Source organism: Vitis vinifera, chromosome 19, assembly GCF_030704535.1.
Source record: "Vitis vinifera cultivar Pinot Noir 40024 chromosome 19, ASM3070453v1".
Classification (NCBI taxonomy): domain Eukaryota; kingdom Viridiplantae; phylum Streptophyta; class Magnoliopsida; order Vitales; family Vitaceae; genus Vitis; species Vitis vinifera.
Genome location: NC_081823.1, coordinates 7,838,626 through 7,855,944, shown reverse-complemented (window position 1 = coordinate 7,855,944; position 17,319 = coordinate 7,838,626). Strand labels below are relative to the sequence as shown.

Below are 17,319 nucleotides of genomic sequence, written 5' to 3'. Positions count from 1 at the left end.
TCAAAGTTCTTTGATGCTCGGTAGACTTTTTCTGAGGGCCATAAGTTCACCAAAATTGGAGTCTCAATCACCTGGAGATCACTGTGCTTGTTATGCGAGTTGGGCTGGCTGGAGGGAGAGCCTGGGAGAGGTGACCTATGTGGAAGGATGAGTTCAGACTGGAAAAAAGACCTGGATGGTTCAGGAAATTCGGTTGGATTGACCCCTGGCGATTGAGAGAATAGTCTCAGGAGCTCTCTTTCCTCTCTCATCTCCTTTGCTCTCTGCAACTGTCTAAACCTCTCTTGCAGAAGAGCAATAGAGGAGTGTATGACAATAGGATCACTGCTCTGCCTTCCCATTGGGGTAACCGTAAGTTGTAGGGGAAATGGAAGGTGGCACCCTTTAGGGGGTCCGGAAATTGCTCTCTCCCTTTATATAGGAGTTGGGTATGGCCCAAAGCCATTAATTTATGCAATTTGAGAGCCCCCCCTAGATTCTGAGTGATCTCAAAGAAAGATGGGAATCGGCAGCCGAGGCGCTAAGTCCAAGAAAGAAAAGCAGTGTGGCTAATCTATAGAGTTCAGGTTGAAGGATTGATGAGAGGCAAAGTACTTGTAATTGAGAAAAAGGGTGGGAGAGAGAGTCCAAAGAAAGGAGTGATATAGCTTTTGGAAGAGTGTGTTTGGAGGAATAAAAGGATGGGTAATGCTCTGTCGGTTTGTCTCCAAGAGCTACTTTGGCTTTGGAGAGGATGGTGCCTTTTTTGTGGGGTTTTGGAGGTATGTTTGCTCATTTATTTACTTTATCTTCTCTTCAGACATTCTCTTTTTTCCTTTGTGCCTCATAGAAAATGAGAGGTGAGGATGTGCGGACAAGACAAGAGTTGGAAGAGGGAATAATTTTTGAAGTTGATGTTATGTTTTTTTAGATTGAAGTTCTCATGGAGAGGAGAGAAAGTGAACCCACCAAAAGCACAATCCTCGTCTCCTTTCCCATGTCTTCCCACTTACAATGTCACAGACCTAGCCTAGCATGGCTCTCTCTCCCTTTTTCTCTCCGTGTTTTGTCTTTGTGTTGTTGGATGAAAATGGCATGGAGGGAGAAAAAGCTGTGGATATTGGGATACCACCATGGCGCTTCTTGTTGGGCTCTTTTGTGTGGCAACATAGCTTCTATGATTCACTTTAAAATTTTGAACTTGAAAGCAACAGTTTGGGAGATGTTGGCGCATGCCGATAAACTGTCCACTCTATGTGCATGTAGGAATCTGATGGCTTTAGATTTATAGCCCTCTACCACCACCACCACCACCACCACCACCACCACCACCACCACCACCACCACCACCACCATCATCATCATCATCATCATCATCTCAATGCCAAAATCCCAGTTGGCTTGGATGCAGTAAAAGGAAAAACAAGAAGCCCCTCTTCAAGAAATGAATCTTGCAGTCAAAATCTCACTCTATGCCTGTTACCTGTACAGTGTACTACAATTCAAAGATACAATGATGGGTGAAGCAAATCAGAAAAGGGTCCACCCTTTCAGTGTGCCTGGACTGGTCAATCACTCAAAAAGCTTTTTCATTTCGGAGGAGTTGGATAGGGCATATGATTGTGTATATACAGACAATAGTAGTCACAGTCGAGTGAAAGAGATTCTGGAGTTGTTGCTGGAAAGCCCAGTTAGCCACAAAAATGAGTCAGATGGTCAGACCCCCCATGTTTAAGACTGTGATACCTTTACTGGATTAGTACTTTTGGGCCACCAACCTGTGCTTCGGCCTACCTCCTTTTGATTCCTGACAAATGTGGGGAGAAATTTCCCCCCTTCTGGCTCCTTTTCCTGCTATTTCTCAGCAACCAAGCAAGCAGAGCAAAATTTTCACTTCAAAAAAATTCTTATTGAGCAATGCTACTCTAGCCTGTTAAACAAACATGTAACAAAACGCGTTTGAATTTACAAAAAATTACATGTCATACAGTGTTGTAACTTGAGTGGGTTAATGACTAACCTGAATTCAACTCAAATTAAGAAACAATCACTTCAAACTTAATCCGACCTCTAACTCGGGGTGCTTAATGTAAGCCCAAACTAATTTCATTTTTCTAAATCTAGGTTGAGTTTAGGCTATTTAAGTTAGACTCAAGTTGATCGGTTTGTATAATTCAAAACCCATATGTAATATTTTTTTTAAAAAAAAACTTTTTTTTAATGTATTTATATGAAAATTTAAATAATAAATAAGACAAAATTTCAAGATATAAAAAAAAAACAAAAAATTATATATATATTTTTTAAAAAAATAAAAAATATATGATATAATATAATTTGATATTTTTTCTTAAAAATATAAAAATAATGAATATTAGTATATAAGATAATATGCATTTTAAGACGAGACTAAACCATGCTTTGAGACTTTGAAAATCACATGGCATAAAGTGATTTCATTGGCCAATAATCAATCACTCAAGTGATGATCCATTGTGCTGAGTTATAGTGTGGGCAAAACCGATGGCTTTGTTAAGGCCAATTTTTAATTTTATTTTAACTAAAAAAGAAATTAACTCTAATATCATATTAAATTATATTTAACCTAAAATCTTAAATAATATTAAGTAAAGACTAAGAGAGTGTTTGTCTTTTTTAGTATTTTGTTGAAAACCATTTGTTTTTAAATTTTAAGTTGTTTGTTTTTCTATTTTTTTCATGATTTATTATAAGTTTTTTGTTGAATAAAAAAAATCAAAATATTTGATTTTTTTTAAATAAAAAAAGTAATATGTTGGTTTTTCTTTAATTTTTAATGTTTAATAAAAATAAACTATTAAAAAAAACAACATAATACTTAATACTATTAAACATTAAAGTTCTATTTAGAATTAAGTAAAAAAATCCAAACACCACCTAAGTCTAATAATATTTAGGAAAAATGTTAAAATACAAAATAGGTACCTATCAAACTCTACATCCAGACCAATGAACATACACGATAAAATATAAGTTATTGAATAAAGATATAAACAAATGAAAGTAAATTATAAAGGTACAAAAAAATAAGTTTTAAAAACATCATATGACATAATACCTTATTGATAGTGTCTTATCAAAAAATTACCAATCTATATTATAGTTTAAAGTTTTGATTTTAACCAAATTTTCAGCATTAAAATAATCATCTAGGGCTTATTTTAAAATAATTGTTCAAAATTCTTGAAAATGATCTCTATGTACTTTATCTTTTATATATATATATATATATATATTTTTGTCAAAAAATATGATTGAAACTATATATTAAAATTATGGTTTTAGTACATATTTGGAAATCGTATTTTAAAATTGCAATATTTAATTTTTATAAAAATCACGGTTTTTAATTTCTATAAAAACCACATTTTCAAAATATAGTTTCAAATTAATTTAAAGAAAAAAAATTATACTCTAAACAATAGTTTCAAAAGATGTCTATAACTTATATTTTGTTTGCAGCTTAATTTGATCCAAAATTCTAATTTTTATTGCTGGCATTGGTATAAATGATGATCTATACTTTGATTAATAACTACCCATGATCACTTCCTCCATCTCATTCCCAAGCTTGAAGCTTTTCCACAAATCCAAGAGCTTTCTTAACTAAAGTTCTTTTGAAGTCTTGTACACTTGATTTGAGGTTCCAATGGAATTTTACAATCCTATGTGTCCTCCTAAACACTCAACCAACTCCATCTCCTAAGCAAGACAATGATTGTTTCATAATAGATTGTAATACCTAACTTAGGATTTAATAGAATGGCAATAGGTTGCTAAATTCAAAGTGTACTAAGAAGGATTTATGGGTTTTGGTTTAAATACACTAAAAAAAAAACGAATTGAAGGCACTCTTTATAATGATATGATTGATATTCAATAGTTTTAAAGCTCATTAACGAAGTTCAATAGCCTTCAATAGGCATTTGTTGTTCAAACTAGTCATTAGATACAAGTTCTAATATAATTGATCAATCAAGCGATTGACTAGAAAACTAACTACTAAGAATAATAGACAAAGTTTTGAAAACCAAAACTGACTAATCGAACCATCAAAATGTGGTCTTTTTAGTTTGATTGGTTGGATTGAACTATTTATGAGTTGGACTAGTGCTCAATTGTTCAAACCGACAATTGGACCATCGAATCGGACAAATCGTTTGATTCTCTAAGAATTGGCCAAGTTTTGTTTAACCATAATGATAATGAGTTGTCATCCCCATTTGGGCCAACATTGCAATTGGCTCAACATTTTTTAGTTAATCACACTAATTTATAACACCTAGCTTAGGATTGAATAAAATGATACTAAGTTGCTAAGCTCAAAGTGCACAAAGAATGATTTACAAATTTTGGTATAAAAACACTTAAAAATGAATTGATGACACCTTTTGTGATGATATGATTGATATTCAATAGTTTTAAAGCTCATGAATGAAGTTCAAAAGCCTTGAATAAGTGTTGCTCAAAAGTTTTAATTAGGTGTTTCCTACTCAAATTGGCTATTAGATACAAGTTCCAAAATAATAGATCAATTGGGCGATTGACCAAAAAAGTAACCATGGGAATTGCAAGCACGGTTTTAAAAATCGGACCATTGGAAATTGCATACAAGGAAAATATTGCAATTTTCCTTTTATGTGATGTTAATAGGAAATGAGTGTTAAGGCCTATATTTTTTATGTGTATTTTCATTCTATGATGATAGTCTTTTATTAAAGAAATATTTTTTTTTATCTTTGAAAAATAATTTTTGGAATCATCAATTATTTTATTTTATTTTTTAAATAAAAAAAGGAAATATAAAACCTTAAAATGACTCCTTTAATAAGAAAACAAGATAATAATTATTAACTAAAGTGGTGTTTATTTTTTGATTGAATAGAAAAAATCAAATTATTTAGTTTTTTCTACTCAACTAAAAGTAATGAATGGACATCAACCAACATAATTAAACTGAACTTATTGATAATAAGTGCACTTTAGTTATATTGATTAGTATTAATAAGGTACTTTTAGTTTAATAAAAAAAGTCAAATATTTTGATTTTTTCTATTCAACCAAAAAACAAACATTACCTAAGTCAAGTTTCAAAGAAAGCCTATCTTAGTACTAAGAATATTTTTAAAAAGGTTTTATATTTTATATATATAAAAAAAAAAAAATTGTCAACAACATTTAAAGGAAAATTTCAAATGAAATAAAAATTAAAAAATAAAAACCATTAGAAATTTTTAATAATTTTAATCAATTTGTATCAAAAACACTTAAGATTATCTTAAAGATTTAATCATTTTTATTATGAATTTCGTTATTTTCAAACGGAAGAGGTGTGTGTCTTAAGATCTTCTTATAACTTGATTTTATTTTTTAATTTTAGTTTAATCTTAATATTTTTATTAGTAATTAATGGTAAATATTTTTTTGGTAATAATATTTAATTGCCATTATTTTTTATTTTAAAAAAATAAAATAAATTTATATTTTTAGAGGGAGCAAATTTTCCATTTTGGTTTTTATTTTCCTAAAAAATTTTAACATAGAATTTTTATTTTATTTTTATGATATATCAATCAAAACTGATATTTTTCGTGAGCTTGTGAAGAGTCGACTTGTCTTTTCAAAAAAACTTTTGCAGTTGTTTTTCAAGAGCACTTCAAGTTAAATTTTGAAGCTGACCATGGCCTCTGCCTCTTGCATGTGGCCTCAGCTTCTCCATTTTCTTTTTGCTTTCATTATGGTGGCACCTCGAGCTTATGATCAATATTTTTAATACCCCTAAAAACAGGAGGTATAGCGCTTGCTGCCGCACCTTTCGGCTTTTAAAAGCACCCTGAAACTAAAAGCAAGGTTTGGAGCTATATTTTAGCTTTAAAAATGTCTGAAAATTTTACTTCTAAAATTAAAAACACAAATTTTTTCATTATTTGTTGGTTATTTTCTGAAAATATTTTTTTTTTAAAAAAAAAAATTGTAAAAAAATATTATGTATATATTATTACATTTTTATTATTATATTTTAATTTTAAAATTTATAATAAAAAATTCTAATATGTTTGTACTTAATTTACAAAATTTAGCTTTTAATATAAAAATATATCCATTTATAATATCAAATATTAAAAATTAATTTTGGTTTTCTTGGGGGCTTTTGCATTTCTTTGTATGCAAGAATTGGAATGGATAAACAAAAATAATAATAATAATAATAATAATCATCACGTAAACTTCATGCACGATACATGCATGATAACGTGATGTTGCAGGTATTGCCACATGGGGCATACTGATTTTAATTAATTAATTATCATAATTGAAATTTGAAACTTTCATTTTTCTACGGCCCTTAAGAAAATGCATACACTGAAGTTATATTTCAAAGTAATATGATATTAAATGATGAAAAGGCGTGAATTGTTCCATTAATGGGATAGAATTAGAGAATATTAGGGTCCCAAGGAAGCTGCTCCATGCTCATCATCTGTCTCGAAGGTCTGGCCATTTGCTCGCCATTATTATCGGGAGCACGAAGCTGTGCCAGTCTGTTGTGGATGTCCTGGAATGAAGTAATGTTGAATGCCTCAGATATTCTGTCACGCTGTGAAGGGTCTTCAGAAAAACTGATGAGAGCTTCTGCAGCTTTATTTCTTAGCTCCTCTGATTGATCATCACCCAATAAATCCATCAGAATCGGAATTGCGCCGGCGTCCGCTAGGGCTGCTCGGTCTCCTGCATTATAGCTCAACTGAGCAATGGCCCCTGATGCCTTCTCTTTCACTTCATCACTCCCCTGCCTCAGAAGCTCAACAAGAACCGGAATCGCACCAGAGTTTGTGATAAAGGGCACTGAATGTTTGTATCTCGAGAGATGGCCTAAAATTTCGGCAGCTGCAGCCTTGGCAATATCATCGTTTTCTCTAAGGATTTGCGCCAAGTGCTGAGCGATTGAGACTGCATTCACTTCTGCAATAGCCAAGACACAAAACACATCCTCCGCAATCTCCTTCCCCACGGGCTCTGCTCCCCGGAGCAGCTCTGCGTACAAAGGAATAGCCCCGGCTTGAGCAAGTGGCCTGATGCAGTCCACGTTCGCTGAGATCACCCCCAGTGCATTGCCAGCTACCAATTTTGCCGAGATGTCTCCCTCTCTGAGCAACTCCATAAGCGCCTGCATTGCTCCCAAATCAACAAGCACAGTCCTAGCGCTTCTTGCCACTCCAAGCGACCCCACCGCATAAGCAGCCCTTTCCCTAGAGGCCATGCCACCGAACTTGACCGCCTCAACAAGAAACTGAAGGCCTTCTGGACTGGTTATGACCCTCCTCACCTCTCTCAACCACACCAATGCGCTTAATATCTCTAACAAGTGCCGCCTCGTACTACCCACGCATGACCCTAACATATTGATTATGACCTCCAATCCACCATTTCTAACTACGATTACCCTATTGTGTGTACCAAATGTAACAATGCTCCAAAGAAATTTCACTAGAACTCCCTGAAGGCCACCGTGGGAATGCTGCAACAGTCTGAGTGTAATAGGAATAGCACCAGACTGCCCAATGAGTGTTGCCAACCGATCATCCAGATCACCTTGATGGGCTATGCATTTTAAGCAATAAGCAGCGGCTTCTTGAACCAATGGACTGGAGCTACCGCCAAGAAGCTGTGTGAGGATTGGCACCGCACGTGTTAGTACATTGTCCGGTGCATAATTAGAAAGCTGGGCGACCTTGATTATGGCTTGAATTTGCATAGCAGTACTCTCAGAAGCAACCGCTTCTTCAAAAAGGTTAAATGACTCTTCCCAATCCAAACTCATCTTTTGTTGCTTTGCTTCCGGCTGATCCATTCCAGAGAATTATTCAAACACTTGAAAAGATGAAACAATTGTATCGATCAATTACTGTCAAAACAAATGAAATATGAAATGAAGGTGCAATTCGAGAATTTACCAGGTAAGTTTTCGAAATCATGATCGTGAAACAGTTCTACTTTTAGCTAGTTCAACCTATAAGCTCTGTTTGGCTGCCCCATCATCTGGGACCGGAGAAAACAGAGGAACTCCCACAGAATTTACCCAAATTGAACTAGACAATTCAACCAAGACGGTTCTTCCATTATTTGGAAACCATAAGATTCAAAATTCTTCCTTCTTTCATTCTGTGTTTCATGCAAGTTTCTCAAGAACCGAACAGAGTCTCTTAATGGGCAGTCTGGCATATAAAAAACTAGTGAAAATCATTAACACATACCTTAGAGGTGATGAACAATCTGCAAATTTACAGGATGGCTCGATGACTCGGCGGAATTAAACCAACCAAGAGTGCCTCTGATCACCTATGTATATAAAGTTTATGATTAAGATGATGATGAAATCTGATTAGAGGATATTACCCATGAACTTTTCCAGTTTTCCCCACGATTGAAAACAGAGAGCAAGGGGCCTGTTTCATTTAGCTCAGAGATTTGTGTTGGAACAGCCTCTCCCAAGCGTATGACTCAAGAAAAATTAATCGTGGTGCATTTCTCCGGGTCACTCTTCCTTATAAAAGTCTGAAATCTGAATATGGAAGAATTTGCATCTTCACATTAAGTTGACTAAAAGGTGTAGGATTAGGTCTGAATCCATGACAAAATGGATAGAAGAAGAAAGTTGACCAGAGTTGTTTTTTTCAAAAATTCTTGGGACTAAATAAAAATAAACTGTAAAAACAAGAAAGGTTGGTCTTAAAACTCTCAAAAGAAAAAATAAAAATAAAAACCTATAAAATATTTAGAACAAATTAATGAATTATACTAATCTCCTTTTTGAGGTTTGGTATTAGGAAAGAGATATATGTGATTTAAAAATATGTTAACATCATTCATTTAATTTTGTTATGATATCAACACTTGTACTTATTTATTTAAAAATGTTAGACGTAATCAATTTTCCCGACCCGGAATTGGTATGATTGTAATCCTCCTTCTTTAGAAAAATTTTTGTTATTTTTTATTTAATATTCGATATTAAGATTGTTTGATTCTTGGAAAGTATTAAAGAATGAAAAAAAAATGTTAAAGAAATGATTTTTTTTTTTTTTTTTGTATTTGATTGTATTATAGAAAATATGAAAAAAAAAATCAAATATAATTAAAATAAGTTGAAAGTTTATTTTAAAATAATATATAAAAATAATTTATTGACTTTAAGTTTATTTATTTTATCTTTATTTATTTATTTTTTATTTTCTTTCCTTATTTTTTTTCCCATTTTCCGACAATCAAACATAACCCAGGGTCACTCATGATTAAAATGTGTTATGGGATGGGGTGCATCTCAAAATTGATGAGCATTGAGATGGTAAAATATTGATGATTTAGTGAATGAAATTTTTTGTCATAGGTAAGGATCAATATCTATAAGAAGAAAAGGTTCAAAGATGAGAATGGATGCCACAACCGGTGTGCATTGAAAATGGGTGATGAGATCATGTTTATTAATGAGAGAAGTAAAAGAGGGGTTAGAAGTAGATCCACCCCATGACTTTTTGTATTGGATTTGTCAAGTCTCAACAACTTTTGGGATTTGAGGTTTCATTCATCTTCATTAGAAAACGTTTTATATATATTTTTTTTATTGAGTACCTCAATGATCTTAATTTTTTGGTTAACACCTGCATCTACTTTTTTGTCTAATTTATTTCAAGACATTAAATTTTATATCTTGATTAGTTTTCTCTAAAATTAGTGGTTACACTAGAAGAAACTAGAAGGAACATGGATGAAGATGTAAGGATCCGTATTCAATCGTGTAAATATTGTCCATTTTGAGTTCAATGAACTATTTTAAAACGCATCTACATAGTTAAAAGGAGTTCATACTTATATAACGTCAGAAACTTTATCTTTTATCCAATATGAGATATCATAAACATTCCTCGTGCAGACAAATATTTCTCACGAGGCTAAACAAATTCTCATACCAAGATCGATGATTGATTTTGATATCATTTATGACAAATTATACTCAATCATGTAGATATTATTCGTTCTACACTTAAGGGGCTCTTACGGTTTTAAAACATGTCTATATGATTAAAAGGAGTTCATATTTATATAACTCTCCTATCTGATGTAGGATATCATAAAGGAAGATAAAAATTAAAAATAAAAAAAATAATTGATTTAAAGATGGATATAAATGCTATTTTACATTATATTTAACAATAGCTGCGTGTTGAGCTATAACAAAAATTTAGTTAGGAATCAATTCAATTAGGAAGTTAGCTAATCAAAGCAGTTGTAATTACAATAAATAGATCAATTGATAACTAAAATAGGTCAATGGTCTGAAAAATCAATGAAAGAAAATTGTCTTCTTGAAACAAAAATTTGGGCTGCCCTCCACATGCATGCTTTTGTGATCTCCTTCCATTCTGCACCATCTCTGGGGTTACTGGTCAAAACTTGGTGTTGTTAACATTGGGAAGTTGATAATTGATTGTTTCTTCAATTGCTTCTTTTATTTGAGAATTTTCATAAAAAGATGGCATTCACTTCATGATGAAAACATTAATTCGTTGTGTTTGGGAACTTTTTCTAATCACAATTTTTTGTTTTTGAAAATATAAAATATAAAAAATTTTGGTTATCAATTGTTTTTAAAAATAGATTTTTTTATAATATAATATAATTTTTTTAATAATTAAAAAATAATTATACATATATTAAAAATAACATATTATCAATCAAATTAATTTTTAAAAAATATTTAAGAATATTAAAAATAGATTAAAAATATTTTAAATTTATCGCCTAATCGGCAACACATGATATCAAATATATTATGATGAAAATAGATTACATAACAATCGATAAAATTCCGATTCCATTACACATATAGATAAAAAAAATTATCAGATTCACGTAGAGAATGGACAGGGATGATAGATAACACATACGGGGCATGATATTTTGTGCCAGTTGATGTTGCATTGTCACATGGGTATGCTGGTTTTTTTTTTTTTTTGGTTAATTAATTTGATTGAAACAAACATCTAGGATTTAATCTAAATTTAGGATCGCTCGGATACAAATTTATGATTAAGGAAAAGTGATATACGTGAAAATCATCAAAGAAATGAAAAGTCACAGGAATTGAAGGTGGACCTCCTTGGAATGATTCCAAAGGCATGGGTCAAGTCAACCTTGAAGTTTCTTAAGGGTATATTTGAATTGAGAGCATTGATGAATGACGATGACCTTTGAAAAGCAATTGATTGAGGGTGAAAATCAAATGACGAAGAACCCATTTTTCCTTGGAAAAAATTGGATGTTCACACTTAGAAATTCTTCTGGATATTTTTTTTCTCAAGCAAGCAATTGAAGCTCTCTTAGATTTTAAGAGAGGTTAGAAATCTCCTATGCTTATCTTATCTTACTATTAGACAACTTAAAAGATGATATTACAGATAAATTTAGCAGCCATAATCCTTCACTCTATTATTTGAACCATTTGGTCTACTCTTAGGATGTGTTTGGTATATGATAACAAGAACGGAGACACGAGGTAACAAAATCATAAGAGTGAGATTTAGGGCCTGTTTGGCCATTTTTATGCAAATTATTTTTAGAAATTATTTTTAAGTTTAAAAATAAAAAACAGTTTTTTAGTGTTTTATAAAAATAAGGGTGTTTGACAAGTTGTTTTTAAAAACAATTTTTAAAAATAAAAACAAAAAAATTGTTTGAATAAATTATTTTTAAAAATATTTTTTTTGATTTAGTTTTGTAAAAACATTGCAAATTCAATTCATATAATATAAATTAAATTTAATTCAAGCTTTATTACAAATAAAAATATTTTTGTAATTAAAAAATATTTTTTAGTAAAATATGAATAATAATAATATTATAATAAAATATTAAATTATATATATATATATATATATTTTTAAATATACTATTTTAGTATATGTTAGAAATATAAGGATATTAAATCTTACTAAGTTTTTTTGATTAAAAATGAATAATAATAACCTAACATAATGATTTTTAATAGCCTTTTGTTTAAAATGAATAATAAATAAAGTTTAAATTTTTTAATATATAAATGAGTCAAATATTTTTATTTAATATGTATAATTTATTTTAATTCAAAACTATTCTTAAAAATTAAAAAAAAAACATTAAAGAATTTAAATTATGAATTAAGCAAGACAGTAAGGTCATGCTTAATCAAAATTATTCTTAAAAATTATATTAAATTATTAATTATATCTTGCTTAATTTATAATGTATTTACCTAAATTAAAAAAATATATTTATTTATATAGGAGAAACAATAAGGTCATGACTCATAATATATCAATTTTGATGTATTATTTTTTTTTAATGATTAAATCTATTTTTTGAGTTTCAAATTATTTTTAAAAATGGTTAAATTCATTAATAAATTTAATACAAAGTATCACTTAATTTAAAACTCATTTTTATAGTGTAAAATTTTAAAAAAATATATAATTATGTGTAAAAAAAAAATAACAAAGTCATTATGAACCATTTTTTATCCATAATTTTTTTGTATTAATAAATTTATTATTTGAATTTTAAATTATTTTTAAAAATGATTAAACTTGTTAATGAATTCAACACATTAAGTCTTGTTTAATTTGGAACTCATTTTAATAATAATGATTCTATGTAAAAGAAAAAAAAATGCATAGTCATTTTAAACTAATTTTTGTCTCTAAATTTCTAGTATTAATTGGATCATTATTTGAGTTTTAAGTTATTTTTAAAAATTACTAAACTCATTAACGAATCCAACACATTAAGTCTTATTTAATTTGAAGTTCATTTGCCTAGTAAAAAAATCAAAAAATAAAAATTTTATGTAAAAACAAAAAACAAAAAATAAAAAATAAAGTCGTTCTAGACCAATTTTTGTCTATAAATTTCTAGTATTAATTGGTTTACTATTTGAATTTTAAATTATTTTTAAAAATTACTACACTTATTATCAAAACCAACACATTAAGTCTTATTTAATTTAGAATTCATTTGCCTAGTAAAAATAAAAAATCAAAAAATAATGATTCTATATAAAAGAGAAACAATAAAGTCATTCTAAACCAATTTTAATCCATAAATTTATGGTATTAATTGATTCAATATTTGAGTTTTAAATTATTTTTAAAAATAACTAGATTCGTCAATAAATCTAACACATGAAGTATTACTTAATTTGGAGTTTATATATATATATATATATAAAGAAGAAACTACCTCAAACATGTAAAATAAATGTTGGTCTATGACTTACTAATGTTATTGAGTTTCATGACTTTTTAGTATTAATTAGATCGGTTTTTGAGTTTCAAATTATTTTTAAAAATTAATAAATTTTATTATCAAATTCTATTTGTTTTGAAATTTATTTGCTTAATGAAAATTTTAAAAAAGGTTAAAAGAAATTCAAAAAAGCTTGTATAAATTAAAAGAAAATCATATTTTAAGATTTACAGTATCAATATTGGATCATAGAGAGAGAAAAAAAATGATATTATGCTCAATTTTATTTGATTTTTAAAAATTTTCTATGTTTTCCTTTGGTTTTTAAAAATCAATGAAAACAACTCGTACTTGTTCTCTATTTCACTTTGTTTTTAAAAATTGTTTTCATATAACAATGGCCAAACAGTGTTACAAAATTTTAAATCACACGACCAAACAGACTCTTAATTTTTATGATAACGAATTTTTTTATTTTTATTTTTATTTTTAAAAATAATCTAAACATATGAATAAATGAAAATGAAATTGATTTTTCATTAGTATTCTAAATGTTGTTTTAAATTAAAGTCTTGTCCATTTGCAAGAAAATGAGTCTAGTGTTCTTGTTCATAGTTATCCTCTTTCTCTTGTTGAATATATTATTTATTCTTATGATAGATTTGTAACTTTTAGTGCCTGGAAATCCCAATACACCTTCATTCCTGTTTTTGGTCACCAAAAATTGAAGCCTAGATGCTGGGTCTTGATCTCCATTAAAGCCCCATATCACTGCTGCTTGAAGAATTTTATTATCATATTTCAAATCTCTACTTCATGTAACAAATAGAATGCTACTAATAGGGGCTTGTAGTAGCATTGAAGGATGATTTGCCATCCCAAAATTCCAGGGGATATACATCATATGAAGAACATATTCACACTGTCCAAGCCATAAAGATTGAAAAGAAACTAGAGTGAAAGAATTAGACCATGTCTGGGTCCCAAAGAAGCTGCTCCATGCTCATCTGTCTCAAAGATCTGGCCATGTACTCATCAGAACTTCGAATCTGTACCAGTCTGTTCTGCATTTCCTGGAATGAAGTAACTCTGAATGCTTCGGACATTATGCCGCGCTGTGAAGGGTCTTCGGAAAAACTGATGAGAGCTTCTGCAGCATTTTCTCTCAGCTCCTCTGACTCATCGCCCAACAAATCGATCAGGACCGGAATTGCACCTGCCTCAGCAAGTGCTGCGCGGTCTCCTGCACTATAACTCAATTGAGCAATGGCCCCTGATACTTTCTCCCTAACTTCACTGCTTCTATCCCTCAAAAGCTGAACAAAAATTGGAATTGCGCCAGAGTTTCTAATGAAAGACACTGAATGATGGTAACTGGAGAGATCCCACAATATATCAGCAGCTGCAGCCTTGGCTACATCATCATTTTCTCGAAGGATTTCCACCAAGTGTTCAGTGATTGCAACTGCATTCACTTCTGCAACAGCCAAGACACAGAACACATCCTCTGCAATCTCCTTACCGATGGGATCATGTCCCCGAAGCAGCTCCACATACAAAGGTATAGCCCCAGCTTGGGCAAATGGCCTAATGCAGTGAATATGGGATGAGATCACACCAAGAGCATTACCAGCTACCAATTTTGTGCAAGCATCTCCTTCTCTGAACAACTCAATGAGCATGTGCATTGCTCCCAAATCAACAAGCACACGCCTCGCCTTTTTTGCCACTCCAAGACACCCAACCGCATGGGCAGCCCTTTCTCTAGAGGCCATGCCACCAAACTTGACAGCCTGAACGAGAAACCGAAGGCCTTCAAGACTGATTATCACCCTTCTAACCTCCCGCAACAATGCCAATGCACTTAATATTTCTAACAAATACTGCCTCATCCTACCTGTGTATGAACCCAACATACGGATTATGATCTCCAATCCACCATTTCTAACGAGAATTACCCGATTATGTTTTCCAAATATGACAAGGCTCCAAAGACATTTTACCAAAACCCTCTGAAAACTACCTTCAGAATGCTGCAGCAGCCTCAGTGCTATAGGAATAGCACCATACTGCCCAATGAGTATTGCCATCCGATCCCCATCACCTTGATGAGCTATGCATTTTAAGCAATATGCAGAGGCCCCTTGGACGGATGGACTAGAACTGCTACCAAGAAGCCGCGTGAGGATCGGCACGGTGCGGGTTAGTACATGGGCCGGTGCAGAATTAGAGAGGCGGGCAAGCTTGATTATGGCTCGAATTTGCATAGCATTTCTGCCGGACGCAACCACTTTTTCAAAAAGTTCGAATGACTCTTCCCAACTTGTACTCATCTTTGGTTGATTTCTCTCTGATTCCGAGAGATAATTGTGACAATCCCTTTCTCAATCAATTGAGAAGATGAAGCAATTGTTCATCAATCAACCAACTCCTGTCAAAACACATGAAATATGAAATTATGGTGCAATTCAAGAACTGCCCAGGTCATTCTTAGACATCACAAACATGAATATCCCTTCTTTTAGCCGGTCCTATCTCTAACCTCCGTTTGGCTGCTTAGAAAGTGCTGGAAAACAGAGTGCCCATCATTTGGGGCTTAAGAAAACAGATAAAACTTCCATCGAATTGAACCAAATCGAACAAGTGAAAAACTCAACCAATATTGGCTCTTCCACTGTTTGAAAACCTGGACATCATAACCCACAAAATTCAAAATTCTATCTTCTTCCTTTGTCTTTTCCTTCAACTTTCTCAGGAACCAAACAGAGGGTTCTCAAAGGCACATGTGCATGCATAAAAATAAATTGAAATTCACAACACATACCTTATGGGGTGTTGAAGAATCCGCAAAATTTAGAGGATGAGTCGGCGACTCGATGGTAAGCAACCCAACTGTGCCTCGGATCAGCTATCTATATAAATTTCTATGATTCCGATAATGACAAAATCTGAGTAGAGTCCATCTCATATGGAATTTTACCCAAACCCGCAAAGATTACAAAGATTCTGTTTTAGGGAGTCCACAGATTCGTGCTTTCCCTGTCCATTTATACCTAAAGTCTCCTGGGTCGTATTCATACGATTCAATTCTCGGAGTTTTCAGCTAAAATGTTTTATTATTTTATTTGAAAAAATTTTGATATATTTTTGTTAAAAATTTATTATATTAATTATTTATTTTCTATTTATTAATATATATATAAATTGTCACTAAATTTATGAGATTTTTTTTTTAAATTTGTGATAAATGAAATAAAAGAATTTGTTTTATATATATCATATAATGTTTGTAAGTGTGATTTTTTACCCTTTAGTCTTTTTATAAGGTTTTGTTTTTTTATTGTTTAAAAGTTTTGATATTTTAAATTTTATATGAAAATATTTTTATTTTATTTTATTAAAAAATTTAATATTATAAAATCATTATAATACTTATTTATTTTTTAAAATTTAAGTTATAAAATCAGGTATGTGATAAATCAACGTAGTAAATAAAAGTTACTTAATAACTTAATTTAAATTATTAAATAAATTAAATATATTTGATAAAAATAACTTAATTAATAAGTAAAAATAATTGACTTATTCTTAAGTTCATATCTTTATTTACTTTTTTACTTTTTTTATTCTAATTACCTTCATGATTTAATTTGCTATTCAATGACCTCTACTATTATTCAACTTCTTTTACCTTAATTATAATTTATAAAGATGAAATAATTTAAAATAAGTTTTAAGTTAATTTTATCAAATAACTTTGACATTTAAAATAAAAATTAAATAATAAATTTTAAATAAATAATTTAAATATAATTTAATTTAAAATTAACTTAAATTATTAAATGATAAGTATTAAATTTTACCAAACACTTCCTATATTTCTTATTTAAATTAAAAACTATAATGGATGATAACGGTTTTAAACTTAAACTTTAAAATAATAATTAATAATTATGATTTTATATATTAAGAAAATTCAAAATTATAACTATCAATCATATTTTCATAAAATACAAAATAAAT

The 17,319-nt window shown here is 30.6% G+C and overlaps 2 protein-coding genes across 4 annotated transcripts; both read right to left on the bottom strand.

Annotated features, from left to right (window-relative positions):
• Positions 1-6,387: 6,387 nt before the first annotated feature.
• LOC100253827 (uncharacterized) lies at positions 6,388-8,587 on the bottom strand. Of its 2 annotated transcripts, none has more exons than XM_010646228.3 (2): positions 8,274-8,587; positions 6,388-7,924 (listed from the first exon to the last, which is right to left on the bottom strand). In XM_010646228.3, exon 2 carries the CDS (start codon positions 7,868-7,870, stop codon positions 6,455-6,457), a length of 1,416 nt encoding a protein of 471 aa, XP_010644530.1. In that variant the 5' UTR covers positions 7,871-7,924; positions 8,274-8,587; the 3' UTR covers positions 6,388-6,454. The 2 variants fall into 2 exon arrangements, with proteins under 2 accessions (XP_010644530.1, XP_010644532.1); XM_010646230.3 differs by having other exon boundaries at positions 6,388-7,890.
• A 5,481-nt stretch (positions 8,588-14,068) lies between these two features.
• On the bottom strand, positions 14,069-16,319 carry LOC100248730 (U-box domain-containing protein 14). Of its 2 annotated transcripts, XM_010646227.3 has the most exons (3): positions 16,121-16,319; positions 15,839-15,982; positions 14,069-15,727 (listed from the first exon to the last, which is right to left on the bottom strand). In XM_010646227.3, exon 3 carries the CDS (start codon positions 15,627-15,629, stop codon positions 14,262-14,264), a length of 1,368 nt encoding a protein of 455 aa, XP_010644529.1. In that variant the 5' UTR covers positions 15,630-15,727; positions 15,839-15,982; positions 16,121-16,319; the 3' UTR covers positions 14,069-14,261. The 2 variants fall into 2 exon arrangements, with proteins under 2 accessions (XP_010644529.1, XP_002276151.1); XM_002276115.4 differs by lacking the exon at positions 15,839-15,982.
• Between the last annotated feature and the right edge of the window lie 1,000 nt (positions 16,320-17,319).